We start from the raw sequence: 12,993 nt of genomic DNA, 5'->3' as shown, positions 1-12,993 counted from the left end.
GGCCTCTGTGACTTTTTCCTTAGAGATACAGAAGTACCTGTCCTTATGGAAGTGGAGAGACTAGACTTGGATAAGGAAATTACTGTAGAGGAAGAAGTGGAAGCACTGAACGTATTACAGAATGTGAAAACACCGGGTATAGATGGGTTCACAGTTGAATTTTTTTTAAGCTTTTCAGAACCTTTTAGTGCCATACTTACCACCATATCATTGCTGATGGTGCCATAACTGGCACAATGGCTGAGGCGTTTATTCTAGTCCTACCTAAGACAGGGAGAGACTCGATGGAAGTCTATCTATTGCTCACTCTCTCTCACTAATGTTGATGGTAAAATATTTCCAAAGGTATTGGCTGTGTTATTGTCAAAGTATATGAATTAATAAACATGGATCAATCAGGATTTGAGATACAAACATTTGGCAAATTATACCAAACTCTACATATATATCTTATCCAGATAGCAAAATAGACATGGATGAACCTGCCTTCTCTGTGTGCTTAGACTGAAGTACACGCTACATGCCTTAAAGTGGTTTGGTATTGGTCCTCATTGCTGTAATATGATGCGTGCTTTTATACCATGACCCCAGGGCGAAACTCTAATGACTTAGTGACATTTTTTCAACTGAAGAGGGGCACGAGACAAGGGTATCCACTGTCACCCTTGTTATTTGATCTTGCCCTAGAACTACTGTTATAAGCTATATGACAAAATTCTAACATTGCAGGTATAACTAGTAATATACGTGAATACAAACGTCTGCATATGCAGATGATATGTTGTTATACCTCTCTAAACCAGAATAGTCAATTCCATCTCTTCTAGAGCTTATTGAATCCTTTGGTGTGTTTTCAGGATATAAAATTAACTGGATGAAATCAGAGATGTTACCATTACATGTTCACTACACTAAGGAATCATTGGGCTCCTTTCCATTTAAATGGCAGTCCAAAGGTATCAAATATTTAGGTATCCAATTATATTCAACTTTGACAGATACAAGGTGAAGGAGCTAGGTACTAAATGGGTGTCCTAAATGGCTATCCTGGTGAGGTCATGTGGAAACTGTTAAAAGGTCCATAGTGCCACTACTGATGTATTTGAATATGATTCCTGTATTCTTCTCAAACGCACTGTATAAAAACTATTGCCCGTTTAATCTCACACATCAATTGGCAAGCTAAGCAGCCCATAATAACACTTCATAAACTTCAGTTACCTAGGGCAAAAGGGAGAGTCAATTTGCCTCATTTTTACAATTATCACTGGGCACATATTGAACACCAAGGTATGTTATGGATACTGCCAAGTACATCTGATGAGATACAATCCTAGCTATTGCTGGAATGTGAGCTGCTTAAGCCATTATGACAGAGATGTGATTGGTACAAAACTACCGCTGCATGTTAGACTTAATCAAATACTGATTTCAACAAGAATAGCACAAGTCATTGAATTCAAATTGGAAACTCCCATGATCAATACAAAACACTGGCCACTTTGGAATAATCCTCAATTTTGTATCGATAACAAGTGTGTTTGGTGGAAATCCTGGATGAGCCTTGGAATCCTAGAAGAGATGTAATGCAAAAGAAATGCACTGCTCTCATTTGCGTGCCTATAAAACAGTGTTGAAAAGTCAAGCCATAACTTACACAGTTGGTCTTCTTCAATAGGAAGCTTGCAAGATGAGTTATATAATCAAATACAAAGTGTTGGATATGAGGCTTCTCACTGGAACAAAATAATTGATACAACTGCTAAAAAAGCTGAATTTGCAATGTATGATGGATAAATGGTCTAGACAGAAAAAAAGAATCTATTACAGATACCCAATGGACATTGTTTTGGACTTATTGAATACGATACTGTGCATCAGCATTCATAAGACAATCAATGTATTTTATTGCCAGAAGGGTGATTTGGACATCTATTTGTCTACATAAGATGGATCAATCAATATCGGATATCTGTTGGTTATGTGGCACTACTAAGGGTACCCTAGACCATATTTTGTTTTATTGCCCCATTGTGCAAATGTTCTAGTCTCAGGTATGGACCCAGATACAAAAAAGTGTTACCTATATGCATACTGCTGACTTATGGGAGAATACTACTTAATATATTTGATCCAGAGTGGAATGTGACTGAAGACCAGGTATCTCAATTGCTATACTGACTGCCACTGCAGTTCAATCAATACTACAATCTTGGAAGGACACCTCGAAACTCAATGTTCACTTCTGGTGGAATACGGCCTGCTTTATCTAAAGATCTAAAGATATAAAGCTAATATAGTTGAAACGTGCAATTGGCTCGGTAGTTTCCTAAGCATCTGGTCACCCGTGCAACAATATGCTAACAATAATCTCATATGTTTGTTGAATAAGGTCATTTCTAGTTAAGCAGTATTTTGTAGGTTATATAAATAGTTTAATAGCATCTTAACTTCTTTTGCTATTATATGGTCGATAGTTTAGAAACTTGATTTAACAAGCGTAAGATTCATATAGCTTGATAGAGCTGTATGGAAGGAAGGGGGTAATTTGAGAGTTTATTTTCTGTTTTATATTTTGCTTGTCTTTTGCCTATTAGTTGTAACAGTCCTTGCTGTTTTATTTCTTTTGTGTACTTTAAGGGCCCTGTTTACTAAGCCGCTCTAAGGGCACGCTAATGATTAGCATGCGCTAAACACTAAAGACACCTATAGGAATATATGGGCAACTCTGGCATTTAGTGCACACTAATAACACTAGCGCACCTTAGTAAACAGTGCCCTAAAACTTAATAAAGGAATTTTAGAAAATGCAAAACAACTGTAAACAAAGTGCCAGAAAGACAAGTTCTCAGGACAAATGCATTTCACAGTTTTTCACATATATTTGACACTGCATTTTTCTAAATGCAAATGTCCTTGCTAAGTGCACCGATTTTCTAAAGTAAACCTTTCAAATGACAAGGAGCACTTAATTTGAAACATCCGAGATACTTATTATCTAACCAGAAGTGTTAAGTTACAGCAAAGCCCCTTAACCATCCTCCCCCCACCCCATGAAATGGCAGAAGAGGAAATATGCAATTTCAAAACAGTAGCACCATTTGTCAATGACACATTAAAACTTAAATGGCCATTTTATTCTCCAAGGACATACTCAACAACATTACGAATGACTCTGTTAGAAGCTCCTGAACTACATAATTATTGTACTAGGAACATATCCTTCAAATGTTCTTACCTTTTTCTTCATCTATTCGAAAAACCCCAACGCCCGATCCATCTCTTATCGAATACCGAATTTCCCCATCACGTCCTGTATCTTCATCATGAGCAGATAACGTCAGAATTGGTGTGCCTATAGGGACATCTTCCTTTACTGTAATTTCATCCACAAAGTTGTGAAAGAGGGGAGGATGTAAGTTCTCGTTCACATCGCCTATCTCAACTTCAATGTAGCATGTTGAAGACAATGAAATAGGTTTTCCCCTGTCCTTAGCACGCACTGTCAAGTTGTACATCTGTTTTTTCTCAAAATCCAGTTTCTGTACAATACGCACTGCTCCACTCAGTTTATCCACATCAAAACTTCCATCTCCAGTGTCTATCAGGCTATATCGCACTTGACTGGACTGACCTATATCAGGATCGTGTGCTTCTAACCACATGATGACTGTCCCTACAGGCAAGTCTTCTCGAATTCTTACATGATAATTAGGTGGAATAAATTGTGGAGGATTGTCATTAACATCCTCTAAAGACACTTTCAAAATCACTGATGAATACAACTGAGGTTCTTCTACAGATTGGTCTCTGGCCTGAATCTTCAGGATGTGTGTGTGCTGCATTTCTCGATCCAATGAGCCTATAACTTTCACAACACCAGTCACAGTATCAACTGAAAACATCTGTGTATCTGTAAGAAGATGATATCTCACGTCTCCATTAGGGCCTAAATCTTTATCAATGGCTTCTACTTGGATAATTTCTGTGTTAAGTCCTGTATTTTCACCGACTTCAACAAAATAACCACCTTGCAAAAACTCTGGTTTATTATCATTAGTATCCAAAATGTTGACATCCAGAAGACGCCAAGCAGATTTCTGAGGTATACCAAGATCATAAACGGTAACATTCAGAGTGTACTGATCTTTAACTTCTCTGTCAAGGGGGGATAATACCTTTAGCCATCCAGTTTCCATATCAACAATGAAATTGCTATCACTGTTACCTCCAGAAATAACATATACCAGTTTTCCATTAAAGCCATTATCAAGATCAGTGGCATTCAAAACCATTATGCTAGAACCAACAGGAAGATTTTCTTTCACCTCAATACTGCTTGGGAGTATACTAGCAAATTGAGGTGCGTGAGAATTCACAGAATGGGTATCAAAGAAAGCATCTTCAGCCTCTCCACGATTGTGCAACTTATTTGCTTGAAGAAGTTTCTCAGCCAGCATTTTAGCCACACCGGTCTCTTCACAGTGTAAGTTAACCAATTTGCGACCAGGAATTACAGTTACGTTAATGTATAATGGTGTTGCAAAGTTCTCTCCATCTGTAGCTGTAATTCTCAGACTGTGAAAGGAAGCTTTTGAACCAGGGCTATCCATGAGAGACTGTGTCAATGACAGCACCCCTGAAGTTGGATTTATATTAAACAAATCTATTTCATTTCCAGACTCGAATTGATATCTTACTAGCTGAAGTTCATCTGCATCAATAGCAGACACAGTGGTGATTTGTTCCCCAACACTCAAATCTTTGGGAACTGTTCCCTCACAATTTATTCTTTCAAATAATGGTGTGTTATCATTTAAGTTATTTAGCACTATGGTAACAGGAACTTCAACTTCTCGACGATATGGTAAACCCCAGTCAGAAGCGCGGATCCTCAAAGTGTAAATGCGTGGCATCAATTCATAATCCAGATCTTCTGAAGTACGGATAACACCGGTGAAATAGTCAATAGTAAAAGGTGTAGGATTCAGGTTAGCAATGCTGTATGTCACATAACCATTCTCACCCTCATCAAGATCAGTAGCACTCACGCTCATAACACTGGTACCAATCGGAACATTCTCATCAACAGTTGCTTTGTAGGAGGTTTGTGTAAATTCTGGGGCATTTGTGTTCATGTCTACAACTCTGATCAACACCTTTGTGAATGCCCTTTTGTCTGCAGTCATTACATCTAATTCAAAGTGCCCTGAATGCTGCCTTTTTATTGGTTGTAAAGTGGTAATGAGACCTGTCCTAGGGTTCAAGGTGAATCTGGTTTTGTCTACAGCATTTTTAAAAACATATTTCAAATAGGAATAGCTAGGTATGGCTTTTACAAATATTAGAGGTGTATCGGGTGGAGAAAATTCACTTATCTCCGTTTTATACACATCCTTTTCAAATCTAACAGGACCAGACCTGAACCGTGGTGACATCACATGAATAACTTTCACAGAAGAAAATTGTGGTGGACTACCCTTATCTTTAGCCTGTAAGGTCAGATTATACCCAAATGGCTGGCTCTCCCAATCAACTTCCCCCACGGATTTGATTTTGTACTCTTTACCTCCCGGAGCAGTCCGCACAGTCTTAAACTGCTGCAGAGGGTCGCCCGCTACAATGCTTAAAGAAGCTATTTCACCGTTGAGGCCCTGATCTTCATCATCTACTGTTACAATTGCAAACACCGGGTCTGTATCTGTTTCAGGAGGTGTCAGGGGAATCGCTGTAAGAACGGGTGCGTGTTCATTTGCCTGCTCTACATGAACAGTTAGTCTGGCCATGCTACTAATGCCACTGCTACCGTACAGTTTCATCCCTCGATCGACCGCGAGGATGACCATCTCGTAGAGCTTGGTTTCTGAATAATCAAGTCTACCGGTTAAAATGATTGTGCCACTGGTCGGATGGATGGCAAACATATCTGTCCTCTCTTTAAAGCTGTAATAAAATTCTCCATTTGTTCCTATATCTGCATCTGTTGCACTGACTCTGGCAATACTGGTCCTTATTGCTGTGTTCTCAGGCAAAGCAACACTGTAAGACGTTGGTGAAAACAGAGGCCTTAAATCATTTGTATCCAGTACCTGCACCCTAACTTTTGTGCGAGCTTCTGCGTTGGTATTTTTCTCCACTGCTCTTACAGTCAGTACATAATGATCTTTCACCTCTCTGTTCAAAATAGCTGTATTTCCTCCCTTGGTCCGTATTCTCAAAAAACAAAAATCTCCAAGTGTGTGTTCTTCAGCTTTGAAGAGATTTTCGGTGTCACCCGAAACTATTTTGTATTTTATATCCCAAAGAGGATTTGTGATGTAGATGCCCATTTTAACTGGATGCCCCACATAGGTCTTGACTGCAGAATTTTCGTGTACGGTGGCATTGTACTGATATTGTGTGAACTGCATCGTCACAGAGTGGTATGGTGTATGACTTCCTTCGCAGCTGCTCAAATAGTGCGCAAGCAGCCACAGCAGCAGCATGGTCAAATCTCTCCACATGACGCTAAGGGATCGCCAAATCTCCTACAACAAAAACAGGATAAAAAGGTGGTAAGGTAATGAATTCTTAAAAGTTATAGTTACATCTTTTCCATGGTTAACAACATTTTCTCCGGATGATATAGGGCCCTGTTTACTAAGCCACATTAAAAGAGCGTTCATGTTTTTAACACGGGTTAACCATGTACTTGTCTACAATATCCCTATAGGTGCCTACGTGGTTAGTGCATGCGTTAATTGTAGGCGCGTTTAAAAACGCTAGCGCGCCTTAGTAAACAGGACCCATATGCTTTTGCATTTTCTATAGCACTAATAAATAAGAATGACCCTTGCACTCTTTCTTAAGGGCACAATAAGTTTCTGAAAAACAAAAGCAGCCAATGAAAACCACTTACGCTTTGGATTCCATTGATGTACTTAATTAAGCACAAAATCTATTAGCAGTGCCAAATATTTATTTCTTGCACAATAAATACCTACATACTACTTTAGTTCTATTTGCAATACAGACAGAGCATGTGTTCTTTGTAGCCGGCAGCGCTACTTACACCAAGTTTGAACTTTCAGTGTTAGCATCAATTTTTGGCAAACTGGTATCTTACAAAAAAAAAAAAAAAAAGGGTACCCACGACGCTGAAACTAATCTGCTTCATTACCTAGTCAAAAGAATTTCTTTTCAGCAATACCCAATAGAATATTTTACTATTCGGCAGAATATGAACACGAATAATGGGCATTAAGCTTTAACATAACAAATAATAAAAAGAAGCAAAGTGAAATCAGAAATCAAGTGTTTATTTCAGTAGGATTTAGCACAGTAGAGACCCGGATTACTCATATTCGAATTTAAACCACTATCTGCTGGATTCTATATATCGCGCCTAACGTTCCGCGCCTAAATCTAAGTGTACTCCAAAACAATGCGCGTAACTTAACAAGCCAGTCAGCATTGCTAACAGCACTTAACAAGCAATGAGCACTAATTGGCAATAATTAAAATTTACACGCATAACTCGGTAAGTGTATGCTGTAACTCACTGCACCTAAATTCTAACACGCGCATCCAAAAAGGGGAATGGTTATGGGCAGGGAAATGGGCGTTTCACGGCCATTCCAAAATTTACATGTGTTATAGAATATGGCCCAGTCCACATAAATTTATGCGCAGGGATTTACACCACATTTTCGTTTGTCTAAAAGGATGCGTGTAGTTCTGGGCGCTGGGATACCAACAAACCGTATTCTATAAACCGCACCTAAATCTTATAGAATACACTTAGGCAAAAATTATTTCCATGCAGATTTTCCAGGCGCCATATATAGAACCTCCCCCTATTCAGCCAAATACGAATAATGTATTTGGGGCACTATTTGGTGCCAAATCGAATCGAATATGAATATTTGGTACAGCTCTAATATTAATAAAAGCCTTTGACCTTATACTGAAGATAGTACCACTGTAGTTACCCACTACCAAATGCTGTGCTAATGGCTTTTCATAATCTTAAAAAAATAAAGTAAAATCTGAAAAGAATGTAAAGTCAAAAAGTGTGTCACAAATCAGCCCTCATACTCTGTTCTCTCAAACCTAGAGGGGCACAAGAATTCGCCTGCTGGTCTTTCACCATTTTGCAATGAAGGCTAGCAAGCACTGCACACCAATTACTTAACTGAAAGAATTTTCCTTAAAAATCGCTTTGTATGGCTCTGAACTGTACATTCAAGGAAGCAAATTAAGAAAAAGACAGATTCTGCCAATTTACAGCTTATATGTAATCAGACTTTTTAAAGCTAGTCAAAAGAAGAACTGAATAGGACCATATGTTTACAACAGAATTTGGTTCCTGAAAATATTAAGGTAATTAAAAAAATTTGCATAAAAGGAAGTTGAGTCCTGTTCAAAGAAAGAGCAGCTTTGTTTGTCAGTGTCCTCAATTCTACCGCTACACCGTTATCTTCTAAGAGAAGATATGAATGCTTTTGCCTTGCTTTCTGTTATCAGGATAAGCCATACCAAAGAAGCAAAACATATTAAACTCTTGATCAATTAGTAATAACAAAAGACTATGTCTGACATGGTCTGCCAACATCACACTCTTGTCAATCTGGGGACAAATTAACCCTGGCCCAAGATCTTAAATGGCACATTTATGCCACAAAGCAAACTGCAAAGCTGTCAAACAGCAGCTGTCATTTTCTAATAATCACATGCCATTTACATTTTTTAAAGTTATTCTTCAACTGAACACTTGAGTTTCGTGTGTTAGATTTTCTACCACCAGTTGACTAGTTTATCACCAACAATTTTTAAATGTTTTTCTTATGTCTTTTCACATAACCAGGGACGGCCCAACCATTAAGCCACCGGAGGCAGGGGCCTCAGGTGGAACTCTTCAGGAGCGGCATCTCCCTTCGCAGCGTTACCTGGCAACGACAGCGATTCCCATACGCTGCCCTGCCACCAGCACCCGTCTCTTCCCTTTACTGCGGCCGCCTCTCTTGATGTAACTTGTTTCGTCAGAGGCTCAGGCAGCCACAGTAAAGGAAAGAGGCGGGTGCTGTAAGCAAGGCAACGCCGCAAACGGGCTGGAAGTAGGAAGGGGGTTAGCCTTGGCCAGCCTTGCACACAGAACCATTTACAATTCTTATGCTAAAATCTACTCCACCTTAAATAATCTGTCACATCAGAACCCTATGCAGCCAATTAAGGTTATGAGACTGCTTGGATTACTAATGAAAAAAACTACATTGACAACTCTAGATTCAATATTTAGCATGGAGGGGACCATCAATTGTATTAATATACTGAGCTACTGCAAAATTCAACCACACAATGATAAATACCATATTCTCCAATTTGATATATATATATGAAAGAGGTTTTGAATTAATAAAGAAATGTAGGGTATTAAATCTGGGTTTAGACAGAATTCAAGTGCTATTCTTCATAAAACTGCTGTAAAGATGTTCACCTGTTAGAAAAATAGAGAAAAAGTAAACAAAGTCTACACAAAACTTTCACTGCCACAGGAAGTATGATCACATGAATGCAGTGGTTCCCAAACCTGGTCCTGGAGGCAACCCAGCCAGTCAGGTTTTCATGATATCCATATTTGTGAGAGAGATTTGCATGCACTGCCTCCTTGGTATGCAAATCTCTCAAGAATATTCATTGTGGATGACAACCTGACTAACTGGGGTGCCTCCAGGACCAGGTTTGGGAACCACTGCATTCATGTTTTATTATTATATAGGATAATCCTCATCTCTTTGTCAGTGAACCAGACTGACATCCTTTCAAAAACATAATGGCACCCAAAGGTTAGACTTTGAACTTGCTATAACTTTTATCAGTTCTAGAATATCTTATTTGATCTATGTAAAAAAAAAATTAAATGTCCTTATGACTACATAAGCATTAGGCAGAGCAGAGTTAACGCGTTAACATGCGATAACCCAGTCCCAACGTACAGGAGCAGGGGACCAACCAGTGTACACTTATGCATCTCCCTCTTTCTCCACAGCACCCCTGTGAGTTTGTCGAGGTGCACAGTTTGGGAAAGGCTGCCCCGGCCAACTAGCTACAGCACCAACACAGAAGAGAGGTCTGACTACCCTATGCACAGCATCTAACTGGGAAAGCCCTTAGAGCCTTTAGCAGTAGCAGCAGCCACTCAAGCTCTGTGCTGCGGCTGCAACTGGGGAATCTGATGTACCCACCCCAGAGGTATATAAGCGAAGAGAAGCTGGGCATAATAGTTTATTTCCAGCAGATGACCTGGATCTTGGACCAGCTCCAGAGGCTAAAGATTAAGTACCACTTGCACATAACCTGTCTCCTGAGGATCAACAACCAACCAGGGCCAAAACATCTAAAGTGCTACATCAGAGCCTCACAGTCCCAGAGTCTCTCAGAACCCATAACAAAGACTGTAGGTGACTACCTACTACACTGGTAATAAGGAAAGCTAAACAGATATTGAGGCATATTTTCAAAGCACTTAGAGTTCCAAAGTTCCATAGGTTTCTATGGAACTTTGGAAGGCTAAGTGCTTTGAAAATGAGCTTGATTATAACCCTAACAAATAGAGGAGCCGTGTAGGCAGCTACGCATGTACGTGCGTCAAATTAGAACTACTGCCTGGCTACCACGTGTACCGGGCGGTAATTCTAATTTCTACGTGCGTCCAAAAAGCGCGGCAGAAAATAATTTCTATTTTCTACCGCAAGGCGCTAACGGGGCGGTAATCAGCAGCATACACGCACTGACAATTACTGCCTGGTTAACGTGTGAGACCTTACCGCTAAGTCAATGGGTGGCGGTAAGGTCTCAGGCCCAAAATGGACACACGCTGATTTTATTTTGCCGCAAGTCCATTTTCAGCAAAAAAAAAAAAAAGAAGACCTTTTTGGAAACGCACTAAAAATGGACCTGTGCGCGTCCAATACACACGTCTACACCAGTGCAGGCCATTTTTCAGCACACTTTAGTAAAAGGGCCCCAGAGAATTGAGAAGGAGATAAAGAGATACTTGAACATTGCCTGTGCCACATATTTACTACATCTGCTATTGATACTGTCCAGCTTACTTAAGTGCCAATAGTGGGGTGGTCTGTATTACTGTGTGCAGAGTGAAGCACGTGTGGAATTCCTGCCTACAGCCTCCCGGTCTCTACTGGTCCCGGCCCTCTCCCAAACCAATAAATATTATGTGAGCAGTCCCCCATACAGTATCCAGGCATTCACTGGGAAACATACCCTTACACAAGCAATCATTATGAGCCCCCTTTCTGGTTGTAATTACTGCTCCATTTCTGTATGCATGTGGAGCAGCAATTTAGAAAGGATGTGCAAACTGGAATTTCGCCATCTAGTTTGGGACATCTAATATTTTAGAAAAGAGTTTGGCGTTATAGAGCCTATTCTAAAATACACTGAGGAACAGATGTTTATGAGCCAGTTACATGCAGCGGGAATATCCATTTTGTAACCACATCTAGAATAAATACTGCAACATCATTGTGTATGTGCCAGAACAAATACATGTATGAGCTGAAATAACATATAGTGAATGGGCCACAACATATTTTTTTTTCTTACATTTGTACCCCGCGCTTTCCCACTCATGGCAGGCTCAATGCAGCTTATTTATACCTGGGGCAATGGAGGGTTAAGTGACTTGCCCAGAGTCACAAGGAGCTGCCTGTGCCTGCAGTGGGAATCGAACCCAGTTCCCCAGGACCAAAGTCCACCACTCTAACCACTAGGCCACTCCTCCATCTTAGAAACATGCACATGTAATTTTCCCAATGCTGTCACAGAGCCTGTTACCCCTTGCCACTTTGGCTTTTTGTGGGGGGGGGGGAGGGGGGGGAAGAAGACAAACCGCTGGGGGATTAATGAGGTGGCCTCCCCTAATCCATTCAGTGAAGCACTGCTCTATGAGCACTTTTCTGAAACCTAGGATGTCCCAATTAACAGGTGCAAATGTCAGTGCCTTTCTGTTTGGACACAGATGTGCATTTCCCTTCTGAAAAGGGGGAAGACGGGTTGTTGTTTTTTAATCTTGCTCTAGTTCTGCCAGGTGCACGTTTTTGATGTTTCTATTCTGTTTTGTTTTTTTAAGTACTGGATTTAGACACATAGGGCCCAATATTTATAAAATGCTCAGCTCCTCAATTTATGCTCCTAAGTTACCCCCCCCCCCCCTCCAAATAAAAATTGTGCCCTATTTTTAGCCAAAAATTCATCTTGATTTAGGAGCTTAAAAGTTATGCTCATAAATTTAGGCCCGCCATTTGTCTGCCTAAATTTATGAGCCTAGTACTGAAAATCAATACTAAGCTCCTAACTTCTTTTCCCCGACCTAAATCCGCCCCTGTTGCCACTCATTTTTTATGCTCCTAAATTTAAGAGTTTAGTGGAATTTTAAGTAAAAATGTATGCACTCACCCCTAATAAATTTTTAAAGAGGCCAATTGATGCGCATAAACCTCAAGGTGGGGGGGGGGGTCTTCTATTAAGCCCCGGTAGTGTTTTTAAGCTCGCGGTAGAAATCAGCCGGCGGTAGATGCCCACAGGAATATAACAGGCATCTCAGCGTTTACTGCCAGCTTATTTCTTCCACAGCTTAGTATAAAGACCCCCAAAGTTAGCAGCACAAATCCTTGGAATATTGGGTCTGTAAATAATATACGTCTAAATACTGGTTTATGCACATCAAACATGAATAGCACTTGTAAAATAGCCGCCATTATGCTCTAACAGGGTGATTGCATCCATTCCCAGCTTTGCCCCACTGCATGCATGGAGATATAAACCCATGCTTTTTGAAGAAATCCACTGGGGAATTCAGGCTGACCTCTTTGAGCCACGTTTCAACTCTAGTCCTTGAAGCAGATTATTAGAAACCCAAGTAGAGTTTCTGTGTTACAGGGAAAGCGACTGCAAGTATTTTTTCTGTAGTACTGCATGGTGTACAAATTGAAG

The 12,993-nt window shown here is 40.1% G+C and overlaps 1 protein-coding gene across 3 annotated transcripts in view; it reads right to left on the bottom strand.

Moving 5' to 3' along the window:
• Positions 1-12,993, bottom strand: part of FAT1 (FAT atypical cadherin 1) — a 332,072-nt gene that overhangs the window by 307,482 nt on the left and 11,597 nt on the right. For all 3 annotated transcript variants that reach the window (XM_030191474.1, XM_030191476.1, XM_030191475.1), the window contains exon 2: positions 3,239-6,527. In XM_030191474.1, coding sequence (XP_030047334.1) covers positions 3,239-6,503 — 3,265 coding nt within the window. In that variant the 5' untranslated portion in view covers positions 6,504-6,527. The remainder of the gene's footprint in view (positions 1-3,238; positions 6,528-12,993) is intronic.

Source organism: Microcaecilia unicolor, chromosome 2 (genome assembly GCF_901765095.1).
Source record: "Microcaecilia unicolor chromosome 2, aMicUni1.1, whole genome shotgun sequence".
NCBI classification, from domain to species: domain Eukaryota; kingdom Metazoa; phylum Chordata; class Amphibia; order Gymnophiona; family Siphonopidae; genus Microcaecilia; species Microcaecilia unicolor.
The sequence above is the reverse complement of the archived record's forward strand: the minus strand, read 5'-3'. Positions and strand labels throughout refer to the sequence as shown.